This window comes from Ranitomeya variabilis, chromosome 5 (genome assembly GCF_051348905.1).
Source record: "Ranitomeya variabilis isolate aRanVar5 chromosome 5, aRanVar5.hap1, whole genome shotgun sequence".
NCBI lineage: Eukaryota > Metazoa > Chordata > Amphibia > Anura > Dendrobatidae > Ranitomeya > Ranitomeya variabilis.
In genome coordinates this window covers 666,834,053-666,857,166 of record NC_135236.1, presented here as the reverse complement: position 1 = coordinate 666,857,166, position 23,114 = coordinate 666,834,053, and the positions used below count along the sequence as shown (strand labels likewise).

The following is a 23,114-nucleotide window of genomic DNA, read 5'->3' as shown; positions in this document are numbered from 1 at the left end:
CTAAAAATAGGGCGACCCCTTGAATAGCAAATATACACATTGACATCACTTACTCATTTTGCAGCGCCGATGATATCATTTTACGGATGAACGGCAGCCACCTGACACAGCGGTACTTGGAGAAGCATGGATTCAACAGTCCAATCATCGTGCCACAGATAGAGGGCCTGGGCCTCAGGCTTCCACCTCCCACCTTTTCGGTTATGGACGTAGAGCGATATGTTGGTAAGGATCCAGGTACCTTCTATGATCCCCATGAAGATGGTTGCTATGCTTAGCGGACATGAAGTTAAGCCCTGGTTATACTCGATGTAGTCCAGTATTTTGGCTAGTCACCGGGAGCACCATTAGTCAGGGGTATCGAGTGGCACCAATGTCTTGGAAGCTTCATGAAAAAGTGGTGCCAAGGTCTTGGCAGCCTTACTGAAAAGTGGCACCAATTCTTGACAGCCTCACGGAAAAGTAGCGCTAAGGCCTTAGCAGCCTCAGGGAATAGTGGCGCCAAGGTCTTGGCAGCCTAAGGGAAAGGTGGCACCAAGGTCTTGGCAGCCTCAGGGAAAGGTGGCGCCAAGGTCTTGGCAGCCTCAGGGAGAAGTGGTGCCAAGGTCTTGGCAGCCTCAATGAAGTGTCATTTTGACTTCCACCATGCTCAGCTTATTCGAAATAATCAGTAATCTGAATCGATCCTTGATCACATTCCCTACAGTGGCCTCTTAAGGGCAAAAATGGTATTACAGAGCGCTCATTCAGGTGAATATTACGCCATGTAATAAGTGGCTGGATTGAGCCAGTCACCCACAATATTGTCGTGACCCCCTTCCCTTATAGTGGGGCAAAAACCTTAATATGACGAGCAGTTGCTCTGGTGTCTCTGCCGCCGCTTATCTTGAGGAAATGATAGAAATATTGGGGTAATTACTTTGCCTTCAGTCTCAGATTTAGGCCATTGTGTACAGGTTCCTGTCAAAATGTCTTGTTCCTTTTTTGTTTTTTTATTTCATGACCGCACACCCATAAAAATAATAATGTCAGTAATTGCCCCTGGCTATGCGCCGTGCCCATGGCGGTGCCGCTGCACAGATGTGAGCCGCGGATGTGATCTAATTAGATGACGGCGTCTGAGCCATACATTATGTGAAGATCGTCTCTCTGCGCTCGTTCAGCGCCGTTGTGGGATTTCTATAGGATTAACCCGCAATATGTTCTTCCTTCGTTCCCCCGTTTTCGGCAAGGTCCAGGATGCCAGGCTTTTTAATCTATCTTTGGCCGCTTTCCCATTTCCATTTTTGGCTCGCTTCTTACGTCTGGAACAGGGATTCTGCCTCTTACTTGTTTGTTTGTACTTTACGGGCGCAATTATCCGATACTCCGGAACGCTTCCTGGCACTCCGTGCCACTAGGACAGCAGATGGCACAATGCCCATGGGTGAAGCAAACGCGCATGTTAATGTGCTCTGTCGGAGATGTGCACGGATTCGACAGACATAGGTAGAGTAAGGCTTTCCCATCCCTGGAGACCTGGCGAAATTAAAAAGGGGTCTCTTTGGTCACGACGATTCGCTGCTGGATTCACTTTGACGAGTGGAATAAATCTGTTTTCGGTCACGTCTTTGCAAATGCGTCTGGAGCTGAAGGAATTGGATCACAGAGACACTTTCTGCCATTCATGTCCTAAAAAAACCTTAAATGTCACCCATTTCCTCTGGGAGCAAAAGATCAGGCATGTTGAAATACAGTATGTCCAATGCTACTTCCAGCCGCCATCAGGGAATTGTTGGGGGAAGACCACCATAGTCATAAGCCACCACCACCAATTCAGATCGATCTTGTATATAGTAGACCGTTCATATAGCAGTATATCTTTTTCTAAAAAGATCAGGCATATTAAAACCCAACATGCCCAATCCTATGTTATACTAATAAATGCCATCAGGTGGTCACCATAAACATTCGTTAGCCGCTGCCACCAAAACCTAATATGTAGCCAGCCTGTCTTAACACCAACTTACTGAAATACTATATGCCGCCCCTTTAATTTGCTGCAATCCTTTTTGGCAGGTGGGGACAAAATCATAGATGTCATCGATGTGGCGAGGCAAGCCGACAGCAAGATGAAGCTCCGAAATTTTGTAAAATACTTCATGAACGCCGACCGACCCAAAGTATTAAACGTCATCAGCCTGGAATTCTCCGACACCAAGTAAGTTCTTGATGGAACCGTAGACCTATGTACATCACTCCCCCCTCTGACCCTCGTCCTCCTCGATGCTGTAATACATGTCTGAGGCTATTTTTTTTTTATTTGCCATTTTAGGATGTCCGAGTTGGTTAAAGTACCAGATATCGGTAAAAAATTGTCTTGGGTAGAGAATTACTGGCCGGACGACTCCGTCTTCACAAAGCCCTTTGTTCAAAAGTATTGCCTGATGGGAGTGGAGGACAGCTACACCGATTTCCACATAGACTTTGGTGGCACTTCCGTCTGGTATCACGTCTTATGGGTAAGCGCTGTACGTAGTGCCCTGTGTGAATGGAGCGATGGCAGTGCATGCGCAACATGGCCTCGTTTGTAGTCTATGGGACTGACTGGAGATAAATACTTCAATATCTCTGATAGTCCAATAGACAATGAATGGATACATGTCGCGCATGCGCGGCCATCACGTCACCAACCCTGAAAAGAGGGAGCTGGAATTCCCTGCTCGCTTTTTTTTTGTCTATGGGACTGATGGAGATGGCTTAATACAATGCTCCACTATCTCCGGTGCTCCAATAGTAGTGCAGTGCCCCGATATCGCCGGTGCTCCAATAGTAGTACAGTGCCCGATATCTCCGGTGCTCCAATAGTAGTACAGTGCCCGATATCTCCGGTGCTCCAATAGTAGTGCAGTGCCCCGATATCTCCGGGGCTCCCAATAGTAGTACAGTGCCCCGATATCTCCGGTACTCCCAATAGTAGTACAGTGCCCCGATATCTCCGGTACTCCAATAGTAGTACAGTGCCCGATATCTCCGGTGCTCCAATAGTAGTACAGTGCCCCGATATCTCCGGGGCTCCCAATAGTAGTACAGTGCCCCGATATCTCCGGTACTCCCAATAGTAGTACAGTGCCCCGATATCTCCGGTGCTCCCAATAGTAGTACAGTGCCCCGATATCTCCGGTACTCCCAATAGTAGTACAGTGCCCCGATATCTCCGGTACTCCAATAGTAGTACAGTGCCCCGATATCTCCGGTACTCCCAATAGTAGTACAGTGCCCCGATATCTCCGGTACTCCAATAGTAGTACAGTGCCCCGATATCTCCGGGGCTCCCAATAGTAGTACAGTGCCCCGATATCTCCGGGGCTCCCAATAGTAGTACAGTGCCCCGATATCTCCGGTACTCCCAATAGTAGTACAGTGCCCCGATATCTCCGGTGCTCCCAATAGTAGTACAGTGCCCCGATATCTCCGGTGCTCCCAATAGTAGTACAGTGCCCCGATATCTCCGGTGCTCCCAATAGTAGTACAGTGCCCCGATATCTCCGGTGCTCCCAATAGTAGTGCAGTGCCCCGATATCTCCGGTGTGCTCCAATAGTAGTACAGTGCCCGATATTTCCAGTACTCCCAATAGTAATACAGTGCCCCGATATCTCCGATGCTCCAATAGTAGTACAGTGCCCCGATATCTCCGGTGCTCCAATAGTAGTACAGTGCCCGATATCTCCGGTGCTCCAATAGTAGTACAGTGCCCTGATATCTCCTGTGCTCCCAATAGTAGTGCAGTGCCCCGATATCTCCTGTGCTCCCAATAGTAGTGCAGTGCATCTTTACTACTATGGCAGTCCAATAGACAATGAATGGAGCGGTAATGCGCAAGCACTGATCTCTTCAACACCCCGTTCTTATGATTTCGTTAGGTCCTAGAATTTGGGGCTGATCTCAAATATAATCGCCCTTTTTCACTTCCAGGGGGAGAAGATTTTCTACTTGATAAAGCCCACGGATGAGAACCTGGCCCTGTACGAATCATGGAGCTCTTCAGTTACCCAAAGCGAGGAGTTTTTTGGGGACAAGGTGGATAACTGTTACAAGTGCGTGCTGAAACAGGGGCACACGCTCTTTCTCCCAACCGGTAAGTGGGAAGAACCCAACCAACCCAAAATTGGGCAGAACAGCCTCAAAATAGAAGTTGTGTATTATTAAAAGGGGGTGGCTCGGATTAGAATAACATGTTTGTTTTTTTGTTTGTTTGGTTTTGTTTTTTTTTTTAATTTAAAAAAAAAAAAAAAAAAAAAAGGTCCCTCCTTCATCTACAGGTAGACACTGGTATTGCAGCTCAGTCCCGTTCACTTCAATGGAGCTCAGCCGCAGTGCCACTCACAACCTGTGGTCAGGTGTGGCGCTGTTTTGTCAAGAAAGCCACCATGTTTTTTTTTTCCAAACCTCTTAATGGTTGTTTTGTGCCACCCCCAAAAAACAACTATTTTCATGATTTTTGACTATATTATTTGCTTACAGGCTGGATTCACGCTGTCCTCACGTCTCAGGATTGCATGGCCTTTGGTGGGAACTTTCTGCACAACCTAAACATTGGCATGCAGCTCAGGTAAAAAAAAAAAATATATATATATTTTTTACATTTTTCTTTAAGAGATAAGTGATAAAATTCTGGCTTCCTGTAGCCACCACTAGAGGGAGCTCACTGCAAACTATTTTCTGATTGATTTGTGTATAGGCTGTATGCAGTGAGCTCCCCCTAGTGGTGATTGCAGTCCAGATGTTTTTTGGGTTTGTTTTGTCTTTTTAATCCACTTACAAAAAATGAAATGTGTGACCAAGAATGAAAATATTTTTCTTTTTTATTAGGTGTTACGAGATGGAAAAAAGATTGAAGACCCCAGATCTCTTCAAGTTCCCTTTTTTTGAGGCAATTTGTTGGTTTGTGGCCAAAAACCTACTTGAAACTTTGAAAGGTAAAAGTCGCCGTTAAGCGATGCCCGAAGGCTACAAATCTTCTCAGATGATTGTCTAACCACTCTCTCGCGTTGCCTCTCGCAGAGCTCAGAGAAGATGGCTTCCATCCTCCAAACTATTTAAAGCAAGGTGTGAAAGCGTTAATTACCGCACTGAAGAGCTGGATGAAGAAAGAAGTGAGTCACTAACATGGACACATGTCTATTAGGGTTATTAAAGGGCGTGTGTCATCAATAAATTACCTATTGTCTAAATCAGGGTTTTTCCCATTTCTCTATATTTAAAAAAAAAAAAAAAAAAAAAAGGCTTAATGCTAGACTCACAAGTCCTGTCCTGTAAAGAAAGCTTTTTGGTTGTCTCACTATCATCACAGACAGGATTACAATGACTGACTCTATATACTGTAGATGACACATGATCCACCATACACAATAAGTGATGTCACAGCTCACCTCCTCCTCTGTACAATGACTGATAAAACCTCTATATACAGTAGATGACACATGATCCACCATTCACAATAGGTGATATCACAGCTCACCTCCTCCTCCTGTACAATGACTGATAACACCTCTATATACAGTAGATAACACAGGATCCAACATTCACAATAGGTGATGTCACAGCTCACCTCCTCCTCCTGTACAATGACTGATAACACCTCTATATACAGTAGATAACACAGGATCCAACATTCACAATAGGTGATGTCACAGCTCACCTCCTCCTGTATAATGACTGATAAAACCTCTATATACAGTAGATAACACAGGATCCACCATTCACAATAGGTGATATCACAGCTCACCTCCTCCTCCTGTACAATGACTGATAACACCTCTATATACAGTAGATAACACAGGATCCATCATTCACAATAGGGGATGTCACAGCTCACCTCCTCCCCCTCCTGTACAATGACTGATAACTCCTCTATATACAGTAGATAACACAGGATCCACCATTCACAATAGGTGATGTCACAGCTCACCTCCTCCTCCTGTATAATGACTGATAACACCTCTATATACAGTAGATAACACAGGATCCATCATTCACAATAGGGGATGTCACAGCTCACCTCCTCCTCCTGTACAACTTGTGACCAGATGACTCTACTATAGAAACTTGCGTATTGCAGTGTGCCCTTTTAAACTGAATAGGTTTGGCTGTGTAATGCAGGACTGGTGTGGGAGACTCTACACTGTTGGGGGGTCCAGCTGCCGTGGTTGCACCCGGTCCCTGGAAATTGGGTGGGGGATCCATACAAGATCAATGATATTAAAGAGCTGCGATAGGCAGGGACCTAAAAGATGTCCCTACACTATTATCTTGTAGGATGTCTAGTGGGGGTCTTGCCGGGTGGGCGTACAGTAACGGGACCCTCTCCTGACACTTGCCTTCTCTCCAGTCTGTAGCAGAACATGCTTTTGAAATCCCAGAAAACATCAGACCCGGGAATCTCGTTAAAGAGCTGTCGAAAGTGATTCGCTCTGTGGAGGTGAGTGTGCGACGCTGCGACTAGGGAGAATAGCCTGGAAGGTGGGGGTAGAGCACTACACCTTGGTGAAGCCCCCATCTGAAATATCCCATAATCCAGAAAGGATTAAAAAAATACATTTATTGAAGATTTTTTTTTTATTTTTGTTACTTACTTTTTCCTCGCTGAGTTAACTGAGCTTCTGTTAGTGAGCTCATTTTGATGGGAAATTGCAAATGTTTCTGTCTTTTTATTTATTTATTTTTCTCCATTCATTCGTATTCACCTTTTTATGAACCCCTCTGTGCTCATTTATAATCACTTGAAATGTTGACATGAACTTTGAGGTCATAAATCAGGAAAGAGGAGCTTAAAAAAAATAAGCTAAAACAGATACAAATTTTTATATATATGTTTTTTTAAGCTCCTCAGTGCTGATTTATGACCTCATCAAAGTTCATGTCAGCTTGGATGAGGTTATAAATGAGCTCCGAAGGCTTCAGAATAACAAAACGAATCCCTCAGTGAACTCATTCTTAGTTGTCTTTTTCTGAACCCCTCTGTGCTCATTTATAACCACATCATACTGATAAGAACTTTGATGAGGTCATAAATTAGCACGGAGGGGCTTAAAAAATTTTTTTTTAAAAGATACAGTTGACGTTTGTAACTAGCCTTTTTAAGCTGATTTATGACCTCATCAGAGGAGCAAGATGGCTACAAACATCAACCTTTTTTTGTTTTTCAAACTCCTCCGTGCTGATTTATGACCTCATCAAAGTTCATGTCATTTTTGAAGTGGTTATAAATGAGCACCGACGGGTTTAGAATAAGAAAACTAATCCCTCAGTGATCTCGTTCGTATTCATCTTTTTCTGAACCCCTCTGTTCACTTATAACCACATCCCACTGGCGTGAACTTTGATGATGTCATACATTAGCAAGGAGGGGCTTAAGAATATAAATACAGTTGAGGTTTGTAACAAACTTTTTTAAGCTGATTTATGACCTCATCAGAGGAGCAAGATGGTTACAAACATCAACTTTTTTTTTTGTTTTTCCAGCTCCTCCATGCTGATTTATGACCTCATCAAGGTTCATGTGAGCTTTGATATGGTTATAAATGAGCACCGAAAGTTTCAGAATAAGAAAACTAATCCCTCAGTTAACTCGGTCTTATTCAGCTTTTTCTGAACCCTTCTGTGCTCATTTATAACCACATCAGAGCTGACATAAACTTTGAGGTCATAAATTAGCAAGAAGGGGCTTAAAAAAAAGAGATACAGTTGAGCTTTGTAACTAACCTTTTAAAGCTGATTTATGACCTCATCAAAGGAGCAAGATGGTTACAAACATCAACCGTTTTTTATTTTTCAAGCTCCTCTGTGCTGATTTATGACCTCATCAAAGTTCCATGTTAGAATTGATGCAACATAAATGAGAGATTCAGAGAAATATGGATAAGAACGAGTTCACTGATGGATTATCTCTTGATTCTGAGCCCCTCTGTGCTCATTTGTGACCACATCAAAGCTGACATGAACTTTGATGAGGTTATAAATTAGCACGGAGGGGCTTTAAAAAAACAAACAAAAATAAAGCGAGGTTTGTAACTAACCTTTTTAAGCTGATTTATGACCTCATCAGAGGAGTAAAATGATTACAAACATCAACCTTTTTGTTTTTCAAGCTCCTCTGTGCTGATTTATGACCTCATCAAAGTTCACGTTACAGAGGAATTCAGAGAAATAAGGTTTAGAACGAGTTCACTGATGGAGTATCTGTTAATTCTTTTTTTTTTTATGAATTCCTATTTCCATCGTTTCCTTATTTTTGTATGTTGTACCTCGGCAGCACTATGCTGACTGTTTCCTATGTTGGATTTCTATCTTGGGACCTGTAAATTCAATTAGCCGTTATTGCCTCATCCAGAGATCATGCGGGGATCGCCGACTCCCTGCGGGCTCCTATTGTGAAATCGCTCTCATTACCTCACCGAGCCGCTCTGTGGAGCGCGGTGACTTTTTATTTTTGTGCCTGACAAACATTTATTATTGGGAAATAGTTTGGATAAAGGCCATAATGGTCTGTAAACAGATTCCCATCTGCCCCCGATCCTCGGTGTCGGGTGGGGAAGGGGGTCACATATTACCGTCACACTAAACGTACATCTTTTTGGAATCTTGTATTGCTCTCCGTTTAAGGCTATTTAAAGGGAATGTCTCATTGAACACAAAGGATACATTATTGGAAACAGTCAGCTTGTAGTGGGCCACGTTCCTGAGAGCTGATGATGGAGGAAGGTGGGCAGTTTATGCTACATCGAATGATTGTTCTCAAAAGAAACCACAAGAGACGCTGAATATGCAAAGAATGCTGGGAGATTCCAGCTCTGAAGTCGGCAGTATTGTGAATGCAGCTCTAGAGTACTATGTAAAAGGAAGGGAAACCAATGCAGCTACTATATAGTGCAGGGCAGTGATCAGTTTTTTTCCTGCACTGGTTTTTGGATCAGTCAAGGTATACAACACTTTTCAGAATGCAAATCACAAGAGAAATTTAGTGATTTCAGGTCCGAAGTTTGCAGAATTGTGAGCGCAGCTCTGGAAAATTGATAAAAGTACGTAAAATTCATGCACTTGATTGCAGGAGGAGGGGAGCAAGCCAGTCAAATCTCAGGGAATCCATGGGCTGTGTCCACTCTCCCGATCCTCGCACGAGAACGCCTCTCATCATTCCAAGCGGAAAGCCAGGCGGCTGCGGGACCACGCGAGCAAAGCCCCCTCCAACCTCGATATCCTGGAGCACCACACCAAGGAGGTGCTGAAAAGGCTGGAGGTGACTCCATGGCAAGAGGTGAGTGTCCGTGGTCCAGAGGTCGTGTCTGACATTGCAGCTTGGCTCCATTGTGGTGAGTGAGACAAGGCTGCAGTACCACACACAACCTGTGGATACAAGTGGCGCTATTGTTTGGGAGGAAACAAGTCAATTATTCTAATTCTGTAAAGACTTTTAATTAACATATGGTTTATTCTTAGGATATGGGCACTTATAAATTGAATATGAAGTCCCTACAGCCTACATCAACCGTGCCGGACAAGAAAATGGAAGACCATGATGTCTGCCTGCTGCTGTCCAATGGAAGGATAGTAAGGTGTGTACTCAGTGACTGCACCAGCAGAATAGTGAGTGCAGCTCTGGGGTATAATACAGGAGGTAACTCAGGATCAGTAATGTAATGTATGTACACAGCGACTGCACCAGCAGAATAGTGAGTGCAGCTCTGAGGTATAATACAGGATGTAACTCAGGATCAGTAATGTAATGTATGTACACAGTGACTGCACCAGCAGAATAGTGAGTGCAGCTCTGGGGTATAATACAGGAGGTAACTCAGGATCAGTAATGTAATGTATGCACACAGTGACTGCACCAGCAGAATAGTGAGTGCAGCTCTGGGGTATAATACAGGATGTAACTCAGGATCAGTAATGTAATGTATGTACACAGTGACTGCACCAGCAGAATAGTGAGTGCAGCTCTGGGGTATAATACAGGATGTAACTCAGGATCAGTAATGTAATGTATGTACACAGTGACTGCACCAGCAGAATAGTGAGTGCTGCTCTGGGGTATGATACAGGATGTAACTCAGGATCAGTAATGTAATGTATGTACACAGTGACTGCACCAGCAGAATAGTGAGTGCAGCTCTGGGGTATAATACAGGATGTAACTCAGGATCAGTAATGTAATGTATGTACACAGTGACTGCACCAGCAGAATAGTGAGTGCGGCTCTGGAGTATAATACAGGATGTAACTCAGGATCAGTAATGTAATGTATGTACACAGTGACTGCACCAGCAGAATAGTGAGTGCAGCTCTGGGGTATAATACAGGATGTAACTCAGGATCAGTAATGTATGTACACAGTGACTGCACCAGCAGAATAGTGAGTGCAGCTCTGGGGTATAATACAGGATGTAACTCAGGATCAGTAATGTATGTACACAGTGACTGCACCAGCAGAATAGTGAGTGCAGCTCTGGGGTATAATACAGGATGTAACTCAGGATCAGTAATGTAATGTATGTACACAGTGACTGCACCAGCAGAATAGTGAGTGCAGCTCTGGGGTATAATACAGGATGTAACTCAGGATCTGTAATGTTTTGTGTATACATAGTGAGTGCAGCTCTGGGGTATAATACAGGACTTCCGTGTTTATCTGACTTGTATACATAATGGCTTCATCCTTGTACGTTTCCTGCGCAGAGATGAGCGGCAGCCGTTCACTGACCGGAGTCTTTACACTGCGGATAGCGAGGACGAAGACGATCGAGCGCGATCGAAAAAGACGAAAGACATAAAACCGGAGAAGCCGTGCTCCAGCTCAGAGGCAGACGATAAAGCCGATCATCAGAAACCACTGAACAGTACGTGTGCGTGTACAGATGATCTATGGGCCGGGATGAGGCGTTATTTCCCCTCCCCCCGCACTGGGGATCACACATACAGCAGTCACTGAACTCTTTCCCTTTTTTTTTTTTTTTTTTTTTTTTTTTTTGTTTCAGTGTTTTTTGAAAGTGTGAAGTCGGAGCTCCGGTACGGGGCCCCCGAATACTCCGATATTTCTGATTCCGAGGGATCTGAAGCCGATTGCACTAATCAGGTGGGTGATTCTGAGGTTTTCTTCCCTGTGATACTTTTAGAGAAGGACCATCACCCCCTCCCTCCGCCCCATTTCCGCCACCGCAGTGGATTGCGCCGGTGATGCATAATTCAGCGCCACGTGCGCGCTCTCTATCGGCTTATGTGTAGAAAAAGGATCCTCAGCCGATCAATATTTTTTTTTCTTAAGTGATGAAGGTCATTAGGCTTCATGATCTCCATTTCCTTTCTGCGCCGATGTCCCTTGTTGCTGCCATTACGGGAAATGTTCTCGGCCGTTCTGGGAATCTCTCAGCTCCAGGGCTGTAGTCTGCATCGCGCTTTATCTGCCGCCCTCGCAGCGCCACCTGGTGGATGCGTCCTGCTACCATCATCACAATTAATGTTCGGCCATGTCGCTTTTTTTTCGCAGAAAAGCGTCTCGGAGGACTCGGACAGCTCAGGTGACGAGGAGACGCAGGAGGACACTGCAGATTTTAAGGAGGAGGACCCCGAGACCACCGGAGATGAAGATCAGTGCTGGTCTGCTATTGAAATACCACGGAAAGAACGGTAAGAGTCTTAAAGGGGCGTTTCTCTGTTGGTGATCCCCCAGGCAAATTTCGTGGCCAGTCATGTGATTCCCAAGAACACTAGTCCCACTGCTGAACAAGTCCATTTGGGCGGGGTGGTCCGTAGACCAGTGTTTGGCTGGCAGGGGACGTGCATGTCTGGTTTTGGCCCTCCTGGCGCTCGCAGCTGTAGTGAAGCTGGACCCTCACTGATCGACTTTAAATTAGACAACTCCATCATCTTACCGTGATCAGCTACATAGTCTAAATGCTTAATGGTTTTTCGTTTGGTTAGGTGGTAGGTTTTGTTGGCGAGGGGGGGTTGGGTTTTGTTGGCGAGGGAGTTGGGTTTTGTTGGCGAGGGAGTTGGGTTTTGTTGGCGAGGGAGTTGGGTATTGGCGAGGGGGTTGGGTATTGGCGAGGGAGTTGGGTATTGGCGAGGGTTGGGTGTTGTTGGCGAGGGGGTTGGGTGTTGTTGGCGAGGGGGTTGAGTTTTTTTGTGGGGGTGGGTTTTGTTCTTAGGGGTGGGTTTTGTTGGTGGGAGGGTGGGATTGGGTTTTGTTGTTGGAGGGAGGGTGGGATTGTTGTTGGGCAGTGGGGTTTTGTTGTTGGGTTGATTGGCTGGGTTGGTGGTTGTTGTTTTGTTGTTTTTTTTAATTTATTTAATTTATTTTTTTTCAGTGAATTTCTGAGCTCGGCCAGCACTGTGGAGGACGCAGTGGAGGGCATGCTAACAATGGCTTCTTTGCACTACCCCTCTCGGTCTCCGGCAGAGGCGAGGAGTGCGAGCTGCAAAATGGGGATTGTCTACCCTCAGTTGCACATCAAGTTCTCTCAGGAGAAGGCGGACTGTAAAGAGCTGAAATTACTGAACAACGGTAAGAAATGTCAAGACGGTGGCCACGTAGCCAAAGTGATGGGTTTCTTTTTAGGAACCTAAATTCCCCCCTACCCTTTGGAAATATTGGGGGTAAACAAAAATTAAAGGGTGGGGACGGCAGTTTTTGGACCAGGAGAGGGCAGATCCTTTCCATACTACATGGATCTGAGTGAGGTTTGATGAGTGACTTTTTCGTCTTAGGTCACCGTGACAGTGTGGACGCAGGGCTGACCACTACGGATTGGATGAGTCAGATGGATTCGTCGTGCAGGTCGGACCCTCCGGTAAGTAACACGACGGCGTGAGAGTCGCGGTGACTTGGTCACGGTTTGGCGGCACATCTTTTTTTACGTCTCTCTCCTTCGTCTTTGATGCAGGACTTCTGCAAAGCGGTAAAATCTCAGAGGCGCGAACATTCTTCGGACTCCGGCGGACATGCTCACAAGATCAAACACTATTCTGAAAGTGAAGGCTGGGACTCGCCAAGATACCACCATGATGAGAAATATGAGCAGGAGGGCAGCCTGAGCCCCGGGGACTGCGACTTCAGCGAAGGAAGCCTGAGTCCAGACCGGATCTACGGAGACACCTCGCCAACTGTGCCCCTGCACCCGACCAAGAGACCTGCCTCAAACCCACCCCCTATTAGCAACCAGGCCACTAAAGGTACGGGGATCGGGGGTCCTTACAGGGGTATTCTCATTGGTCATTGGAACCCCCAACGATCCTGAGAATGAAAGGATGAGCAAGTGGATCGATGGTGGTTATAGAGGTCCGACCCCCACTATCACATCCCAAAAATATTCCATCCCTTAAAGGGGTTCTCCTGTGTGTTTTTTATTCCTGATGGGGAGGATGGAGCCTGGAGTAAGAGGGAGGCAAAAAAAAAAAAATTTAAGAACACCTACTTTAAGGAGTCGCCTCCCTTTTCTCCGCCAGCCTGCAAAGGATGATGTCATGGCCGCCAGTCCAGTCACGTGACCACTGAAGCCACTGATTGGCTGCATGGTCAGGTGACTTAGAGTCACTTCCTATTCAGCAGAGCCTGTTGGAGCTGCAACGCTAGAACAGATTCCAGGCGTGACTGTCATGGCTTTTTTTTTTTTTTATTCTCCTTAAGGCCGACGTCCCCTTGTCAAGTTTAGAAAGACATAATTACTCCTTTTAATAAGATGGGAATACCCCTTTAAAATTGCTTTTTGGGTTATCCTAACTTCAGGAAACTGCTGCCCCCTCATCAATTCCACTTGCTCACAGCTGCAGATTTGCTTCAATTGTTTGTGTGTAGTGAGCTAAAGGCAATGGATGGTGATATTTGACCTTTTTTCATGTTTTATGTTTTTTGTTTTTTTTGCAGGTAAACGGCCAAAGAAGGGCATGGCAACCGCTAAGCAACGCCTGGGCAAAATCCTGAAGCTCAATCGACACGGTCACGCGCGCTTCTTCGTTTGACGACCGCTTTCTGGCTATTTTTCATCCATACAACAGTATTGAGGAGAGCGTAGGCCTGGAGCCTTCTGCCCGTCCTCTACCAAGGGTGGAACTACAAGTCCCACACCAAACACTGCCTGACGAACAAAAATAGTTTGTTTCCTTTTTTTTATTTTATATATTTTATTTTTTTTTGCTTACACTGTGCCACAGCCACTCAGCAATAACCGGAGGAGAAGAATTGTCGCAACCCAAGGATCCTTCCGTGGTCGTCGGGACGGATCCTTTTTCCAACTTTTGGAATCCGAATCGAATTTTCTTCTGATTTTTCTTTCTCTGTATTTCTACTTTGTGCAGCTGGGAACGGAACGGGGCGGGTGCTCGGTGTTCTTCAATAATTTATTGAAACTTTTTGATTTTATTTTTTTACTTTTTTTTTTTCTTCCAGAGAATACTTTTTTTTTTTTTTTTTCTTTTGATCATTTTAATTATTTATTTCAGATCAATTCTGAGGGTCGTATTAATTTACTTTTAGGTTTTTAAATGTGAAAATTTTTATTTTTTTTTTAAATATAATTTTGTGGGTTTTTTTTGGTGTGGTGAAAGGTAGGGCCACAATTTTTGCTTTCTTTTTACTTGATATTCAGGATGTAGTCTTAAACAGGGATTTGATGCAGTTTTTTTTTCCCTCTTTGTATATTAACGTGAATTGTTATTTTATTTGCTGTTTTTAATCATTTTATTTTATTTTTTTGCTTTTTTTTATATATATATTATTATTTTTTATTTTTTTTTTACTTTTTTGTTGTAACTTGTAAGCTATTGGCAGTGTCATGGCCAAGCGAAAAGTCAACACTGTATTTTATTAATAGGTGGGAGTTTTTTTTTATTTTTTATTTACCTCTATGATCTTCCTGGGAGATATAAGGGCTAAGCTAATTTTGCTGTTTTTTTTGTTGTTTTTTTTCTGTACAAGTCATTTTAGCCAAGTTTTTCCCTCGTATTTGTAGGGTGTTCAGTTTGGTGCTAAAAAGAGATTTCTTTGTTTCTGTTCTACAATTTTAATTATTATTTGCAGGAATATATATATATATATATATATATATATATATATATATATATATATATATATATATATATATATATATATATTTTTTTTTTTTTTTTATTTTTTTTGGGTGCACCCTTGCAAAAATGCCTCCTTTTATATTGCAGCTTTAAGGAAATGCTTTACACTAACTGCTAAACTAAAAACTGCATTATTTGGAGTCTTGTTTTTGTTTAGGTTTTTTGGTTGTTTTTTTTTTTTTGTTTAGGGTTTTTTTTTGTTTGTTTGTTTTTTTTTAATATAAAAGCTTTATCGATCTAGACGTTGCATCAGACAAGCAGCCTTTCAATAAAAAACTGCGTGGATCTCAGGGTAAATGAATTTTGGAAGTTTTGGCAGAAAGGTGCCAGGTACCTGATTTCAGGTTGTCAGCCCCCCCCCCCCCCCCCTTCACCAATCTTCCACAACCCCTCCCCCACCCTTACTTGGCATTAAATGTTCCACCATTGGCTCATAAGGAAGAAGAAAAAAAAAAGACTTTTACTCACTGAGCCGGTTTCACACGTTGTATATGTTTTGTTTCTCTATTGTGTTTCCTTTGTTTCTGTATATGTTTGCATCAACTTGTGCCCCCCCCCCTTTTTTATTTTTTTATTTTTTTCTGTGCCAGTCTCCGCAAATGCCAGTTTAGATTCACTTGTATATAAAGGCGTAAACTTTTGTATTTTTCTTGTAATATAAAATTAAATATTTAACGGGGTTTTTTTTTTTTTCCTTTTATTTTTTTTTCCTTTTTTTTTAGTTTATTTTTTCTTTTATTTTATGTTTGTGTTATGTATTTGTTTCACTGTGTTTTGACAATGGATAGTAATTTGTGATTTAAGAAAAAAAAACAAAAACTAAAATTTTTAATGCCGCCATTCACTTCATTAATGATTACCAGCAAGTTAAAAAGCCATTGAGAGCTTTCGTGGCTCGTGTTTACACTTTTCTCACCGAATCCCCATTTTAAACATTTCTACTGCCCCCCCCCCATATTAGTAATTTTATTTTTAATTTATTTTATTTTTTTATATAAATTTTTTTTTTTTTTTTCATATGAACTTTCTCCATATTACAATAGTGAACGCTCGAAAAAAAAATCTTCAGAACAATTTTCCCATCTTTTATAAAAGCCTAAAAAAATAAAAAAAATCTAAAAAAATAAATTGATTTTTCTTCAAAAATGAACATAACCTGCATAGATTTTAATTGGCAATTTTTTACTAAACATTTTCTTTTATGAACTTTCTTGGATCCCCCACCATAATAATAATAATAAAAAAAAAACACAAAAAAATCTAAACCAAAGAAATCTATTCTCAGAGATATATACCGTAGTGTCAAAGGGTGTGGGCAAGCAAGACTTCATATGAATTGAGTTTTTTGGTTTTTTTTTCCCATAAATTAAAAATGATTGCAGGTTAAAACAAAAAAGTGTAAACCGAAAGCACTTAAATAGTAAATTAAAATAGTATCAAAATAAACAATTTTACATATTTTAAATTTTTTAATAAAACTGCTAAATAATAAACATTTTTTAACGTTTATACTTGATTTTTGTTTTAAATATAAAGTTTTACTTTTCTTTTTTTTTTGTTAAACTTAAAAGAAATTTTTTTTTTTTTTTTTTTTTTTTTTAAATATTATTTTTTTTTTTGTTGTTTTTTGTTTATTTTGGGAAACTGCTAAACCGCCAGGATTTGTGCTCTTGTTTGCAGGAGTTATTTGCACTGAATGCATCTGATCACACAGTAACTAACAGTTGGAGGACTTTATGGAACTTGTAGTGTATTTTCGGTTTTCTTATGTTTTGTTTTGTTTTTTACAATGATCAATGATGGGATTCTGAATTTTATACAGAATATACCAAATGTGATTTCTGCCTACAAAAACGGATTCTAGCGGCGACCGAGATGAACCTTTTTATCCGAGAACGTGATTTATACTCCTTTTTGCCCTTCATGTGACTTTCTATTGAGCTTCACGGCTACGACAAAGCACCTCAGTTACTTACCTATGCAGCATTGTAAAAGTGTCTACAAATGCCTACGTATACATTGCTATTTATGAGCCACAAATCAGCATACCATGTCCTGAGTTTCTGTATTTGTAAGCAGGAGAGAATTTAAAATTTTTTTTTTCAATTTTTCACATTTTTGGAAAAATTAAAAAAAAAAAATAAAAATGAAAAACACAAAACAAAGGGACTCGCTAACGACTAACCATTAAACTGTCACCTTTTGATAAGTAGATGGGGTTGGGTTTCTTGACCAGCTGACTGTGTTTTTGCTACTTGCAATGCTTTGTGAAATGTAGGTGAACAGGATATATACAAAGAACCCCAACAGTCGTATAAATTTTTTCAATTTTTCACTTTTTTTTTCCTACATGTTTTCTGTCTTAATTTTAAATTTAAGAAAATCTATTCAAAACTCAACCCATTAATATGTGAGTAAAATAAATAAGAAATATTTCTATCTTTTTTTATAATGAAAAAAGTTGCAAAATTAAGTAACCAACCACCGTTCTTAACGGAAAAAAATTATACATTTTAGAAATGTAATATATTTTGTCCCCCCACCTTTTTTTTTTTTGGGAGCGCACTTCAGTATTTCCCCGGGAGCGCACTTCAGTATTTTCCCGCAGTGTACGTTGAACCTGATGATCTTTGTGCTGTAGACATAGAGAAGGGTCTTTATGAATCTAGCTTTAAAGACAAGTATTTAAAGTTGTGTGTTTTATACCTATCCTGTTCACCTGCAGGCAGGAATTAGTGTATATAATATAGAATTTATAGAGATCTCCTTTTGTATGTTTTGGTTTGTTTTTTTTACGGTGGCTCGAGAAGCACACAGGTTATAGGTGTGTTTTTCTTTGTTTAGATATATATTTTTTGTTGCTCACATTATATCCTTGTTGATTATGCATTTTCTGTATTTTATGAATTTCGATGAATTATCGTGTTTTTTTTAAATTAATTTATATGTAGGTAATAGTTGTTTTTCTTCTTGTTTGTTTTTTTTTTCCTACTTTCACCAGATTTGTGTGCTCCTTTTATCTTTGAATGTGTAAATATCAGATTTGTAAATAATAAGGGCTTGTTTGAGGGGAGAAAAAAAAATTCTGAATCATCCCCTTTGTGTGTCGTCGTTATTTCCTCTACAAACTATGCTTTGACAAAAAAGTGGCTGACTTAATTGATTCCACAAAAAAAGCAATCATTCTTTTGTCTTTACGTATTTTATGGACCCCTTTACTAATAATCTTCACCATTTGTCTCTATACTTGGTTGGCTATTCATCAAGAAGGTTAGTCTTTGGCAAAGTTTCACCCTTGTGGCCTTAAGTTACTTGTGACAGAAGCAGTGTACGAAAAAATGCACAAGCTATCAACTTTTGTCTTTACGTAACAGAGTTTACCTAAGTGAATTTCTGCTCTACTAGTCTTGGCTATTTTTCTCTAACCTTCTTGAGGAATATCCAACCATGAATGAATTGTCTTTTGGTTAAATATCACTTATGTGGCCTTAAAGGGAACCTGTCACCAGAAATGAACCCTTAACCTGCTTGTTAACAGCGTTACTTTTACCCTTCGCCACGACAGCACCCCACATGAGAGAGAGGGATCCGCCCCATAGGAACAGGAAACCTACAGAATAAAAGGAGGCGGTCCCCTCTCCTCCTCAGTTTAGGTTTCCTGTTCCTACAGGGACCCAGCTTACCTACAGATGAAGAGGATCCCTGGGCCATGCACCCGCCTGCGTCGGTATCTGAGGGAACGGCAGGGGCTGCGGTTCCAGAAGCAGCGGCGGGGGAGCCCCTGCTTGCAGCCTCCCCCCTCGTCTGGCCAAGCATCCACGGTCCGGGTCCAGTCACCGTGGGTCCGCCCGGCACCGTGAGGACGCGCGCGCGCTGCTGCGGCCGGCTCAATATCCCTGGCCGCCGCATGGTTACTGAGAGCGGCGCGTCTAACCCGGAAGTCGCTGGAGCACTTCCGGGTTGGGTCCGGGGAGGCAGGAGAATGGGCGGCAGATTTAAAAATGCAGCGCTAGCGTCGGGCCGGTGTGTGTAAGATGGCTTCACCGGCCGACGATGCGCACTTGCCCGCAGTGCAACAGCGTTCTCCCAGCAAGGAGAGGAGCGCTAGGAGCAGCACAAAGAGTGGTGGTCGACCTCCAGAGAAAGGTTCTACCACCAAGCGAAATCTGCCTCCAGAACCGGTACCTGTCAGCTTCACTGGGTGAGTTTTTGAAAGAGTCTCTTCCTATATGCTGATATATGTTCCTCCTGTATCCTTCCTCTAGACTAAGAAAAGGACACACAAGTCCAAGCACAAGGAATGTGCTTTATGTACGCAGCCCCTCCCAGATGATTACGTTAAAAAACTGTGTTCGGAGTGTATCATGCAAACCTTACGGCAGGAAAACATAATGACTCCATCAGATGTGAGAGCTATAATCCGGGAAGAAATGCAGGGGTTGGCGCAGACAGGTAGCACCAGTACCCGTCAGCCTAGTAGGTCCAAATCTCCAGTCAGTTCACAGTCAGAGGATGTACGTATATCCTCAGGCGAAGCGGAATCTCAGCCGAGCTCATCCGAGACTGAAGGGGGACTTTGTCTTCCCAACAGCAGTGTGGACAATTCAATAAAATCTGTCAGAAACACGATGGGGTGCTCAGATGAGAAAGAAAGTAAATCGGCTCAGGACATCATGTTCGCGGGGTTAGGACAGAGGAAACGTAGGTCCTTCCCCGTCATAAAAACTATTAAAGAAATAGTAAAGAAAGAGTGGGATAAGCAAAATAGAGGTTTTCTACCATCATCCTCTAAAAGACGCTATCCCTTCAGCAACGAGGAGCTGAATTCCTGGTCAAAGGTGCCGAAGGTTGATGCCGCTGTAGCCTCCACAACCAAACAGTCGGTCTTACCGGTGGAGGATTCAGGGGTCCTGACAGACCCCCTGGACCGTAAAGCAGAAGCTTTACTAAAAAGGTCGTGGGAAGCCAACACGGGCGCGTTCAGGCCCGCCATATCTAGTACCTGCACTGCGAGGTCACTACTAGTGTGGATGGAGGAACAGATTAGAGGTAGAACTTCGAGAGAGTCAATCCTGCCGAAATTCCCTCTAATCAAAGAAGCAGTAGCATTCCTGGCTGATGCCTCTGTGGATTCGCTACGCCTAGCAGCCAGGTCAGCCGGCCTAGTGAACACAGCCCGGCCAGCACTCTGGCTAAAGAACTGGAAAGGGGACGCACAGGCCAAAGCAAAACTTTGTGCGATCCCCTGCCAGGATGAGTTCCTTTTCGGAAAAGCGCTGGATGAACTCCTGAGTAAAGCAGGAGAAAGGAAAAAAGGCTTCCCTAACCAGTATCTTCCATCCTACAGGAGAGCCTTCAGAAGACGTCCCTTAACCAGGAACAAGCCGTTCGAACAAAGGGAGCGATGGGAGTCGAAGGACCCGAAGCAAAAAGGTGCCTTTTTTAGCGGGTCCCATAACCCGAAACGCAAATACCGCTAACCAGGAAGTGGGCGGCCGATTAAAATTCTTCCTCCCCAGATGGGAACAAATAACATCCAGCCAGTGGATTCTGGACATTGTACAATACGGTCTAAAATTGGAATTTGATCGAATCCCTTGGGATTCCTTTATAGTAACATCTCCAAAAGGTCAAGACCAACAAAGGGCTCTGGAATCAGAGATCCTATCTCTACTGTCTAAAAAAGTCCTGATAGAAGTTCCCCAGGATCAAGAAGGGAAGGGGTTCTATTCCCCTTTATTCTTGATCAATAAGCCTGATGGTTCATTTAGAACCATCATATCTCTCAAGAGATTAAACGCTTTCCTGTGTAATCATACCTTCAAAATGGAATCCATTAGTTCAACCATAAAACTCTTGTTTCCTAGGTGTGTCATGGCCGGAATAGACTTAAAGGATGCCTATTATCATCTTCCCATACATGCCGAACATCAAAAGTATCTAAGGGTAGCAGTCACCCTGGAAGGACAGGTTCGTCACTTTCAGTATGTTGCAATGCCATTTGGGCTTTCTATGGCTCCCCGCATCTTCACTAAGGTGATATTAGAAGTGATGGCTCATCTACGTCAACGAGATACCTTGATAATACCCTACCTAGATGACTTTCTAGTGGTGGGAAACTCTATGCTTCAGTGTAAAACTCGTCTATCTAATACGATCTCGTCCCTACAGGAGTTAGGTTGGATCATCAACTTCGAAAAATCCCGGCTGAATCCAGAAACCGTCCAGACATTTCTAGGAATCCAGCTAGACTCCGTAAGTCAGAGATGCTTCCTCCCCCAGGCAAAGAAACTGACTATACAATCAAGGGTATCAGACGCAATACGCAACCCCTACATGACACTAAGGAAGGGTATGTCCTTACTGGGGTCATTATCATCATGTATCCCTGCTGTACCATGGGCACAATTTCATACTCGTCAATTACAGTATGAGGTATTGTCGGCTCAGGGAAAAAACGGACATCTAGAAAGCAGAATAACTCTTTCCAAAGATGTCTTAGAATCACTATCCTGGTGGCTAGACATGGACCACCTCTCAGAGGGTGTGCCATGGATAATAGACCCGTCTAAAATAATTACCACCGACGCCAGCCCTATTGGGTGGGGAGCACATATGAAAGACAGTCTGGCCCAAGATACTTGGGACCAGGCAGAATTGTCATGTTCCTCCAATTGGAAGGAGTTAAAAGCGGTAGAATATGCCTTAAATCACTTTCTTCCGCAGATTCAAGGAGCAAATGTAAGAATTTACTCGGACAATTCCACCACAGTGGCATATGTGAACCGTCAGGGTGGTACAAGGTCAGGAAGTCTAATGACCATAGCTGCAGACATCTTCCAGCTGGCAGAGACTCATCTAACATCCCTAACAGCCCTGCACATCAGAGGTGTAGAGAACATCAGGGCAGACTACCTCAGCCGAAACGAGTTACGTCAAGGGGAATGGACCTTAAACAGATCCATATTCAGTATGATAACAGAATCATGGGGGATACCACAAATCGACCTATTTGCCACAAGAGACAACCGGCAAGTAAGAAGGTTCGCTTCCCTGAACGCCATGGATCACCCAGATATGTTGGACTCTCTCCACCATCCTTGGAGGTTCCAGCTGGCATACGCCTTTCCTCCGATGTCTCTGATTCCTCTAGTGATCAGAAAAATCAGGAGGGAACAAGCAAGAGTGATCCTCATTGCACCATTCTGGCCGAAAAGACCATGGTTCTCTTGTCTCCAGACCATGTGCCTATGCGATCCATGGATTCTCCCATCAGACAAGAAGCTGCTGTCCCAAGGCCCCTTTTTCCACCCGCAAGTGAAAGGTCTTCACTTGACGGCATGGAATTTGAGAGGCAACTACTAAGATCAAGAGGGTTCTCACCAGAACTAGTAAACACCCTCTTATTGAGCAGGAAAAGATCTACCACCCTGATATATAGTAGGGTATGGAATAAATTCTTAGACTTTTACACGGTACCGTTCACTAAGCAAGTTCCAGTCACACCTATTCTAGAGTTCTTGCAAAAAGGCCGAGAGTTGGGGTTATCTGTAAATACCTTAAGAGTTCAGGTATCGGCATTAGGAGCCCTATATGGATGCAATATAGCAGCTAATAGGTGGATCTCCAGATTCATAAAATCTTGTGAACGTAGTAAACCGGTCCATATTCCCCGTCTACCTCCGTGGGATTTAAATCTAGTGCTAGAGGCTTTAACCAGCTCCCCATTTGAGCCACTAGATTCAATACCTTTAAAAGTCCTGACATATAAAGTAGCCCTCTTGGTAGCCCTAACCTCAGCTAGACGGGTTAGCGACATCCAGGCCCTATCAGACCCACCCTTCTTACTGATATTCCATGATCGGATAGTCCTAAAACCAGACCCCTCATACCTCCCTAAGGTAGCATCCACCTACCACAGGTCCCAAGAGATATTTCTCCCTTCCTTTTTTGATTCACCTGTAACTCCAGAACAGCATAAATTCCACACCTTAGATGTCAGAAGAGCCAT

The 23,114-nt window shown here is 43.0% G+C and overlaps 1 protein-coding gene across 1 annotated transcript in view; it reads left to right on the top strand.

The window, feature by feature from the left end:
* KDM7A (lysine demethylase 7A) overlaps window positions 1-14,516 on the top strand; it is a 43,369-nt gene extending 28,853 nt beyond the window's left edge. The window contains exons 4-20 of the mRNA XM_077261310.1: window positions 65-225; window positions 2,059-2,200; window positions 2,315-2,501; window positions 3,956-4,118; window positions 4,505-4,592; window positions 4,853-4,959; window positions 5,045-5,136; window positions 6,372-6,461; window positions 9,090-9,296; window positions 9,479-9,594; window positions 10,718-10,878; window positions 11,017-11,114; window positions 11,526-11,665; window positions 12,346-12,542; window positions 12,746-12,828; window positions 12,922-13,210; window positions 13,902-14,516. Of these exons, the coding sequence (XP_077117425.1) occupies window positions 65-225; window positions 2,059-2,200; window positions 2,315-2,501; window positions 3,956-4,118; window positions 4,505-4,592; window positions 4,853-4,959; window positions 5,045-5,136; window positions 6,372-6,461; window positions 9,090-9,296; window positions 9,479-9,594; window positions 10,718-10,878; window positions 11,017-11,114; window positions 11,526-11,665; window positions 12,346-12,542; window positions 12,746-12,828; window positions 12,922-13,210; window positions 13,902-13,996 (2,416 nt within the window). The 3' untranslated portion in view covers window positions 13,997-14,516. The remainder of the gene's footprint in view (window positions 1-64; window positions 226-2,058; window positions 2,201-2,314; window positions 2,502-3,955; window positions 4,119-4,504; window positions 4,593-4,852; window positions 4,960-5,044; window positions 5,137-6,371; window positions 6,462-9,089; window positions 9,297-9,478; window positions 9,595-10,717; window positions 10,879-11,016; window positions 11,115-11,525; window positions 11,666-12,345; window positions 12,543-12,745; window positions 12,829-12,921; window positions 13,211-13,901) is intronic.
* The last annotated feature ends 8,598 nt before the right edge of the window (window positions 14,517-23,114 follow it).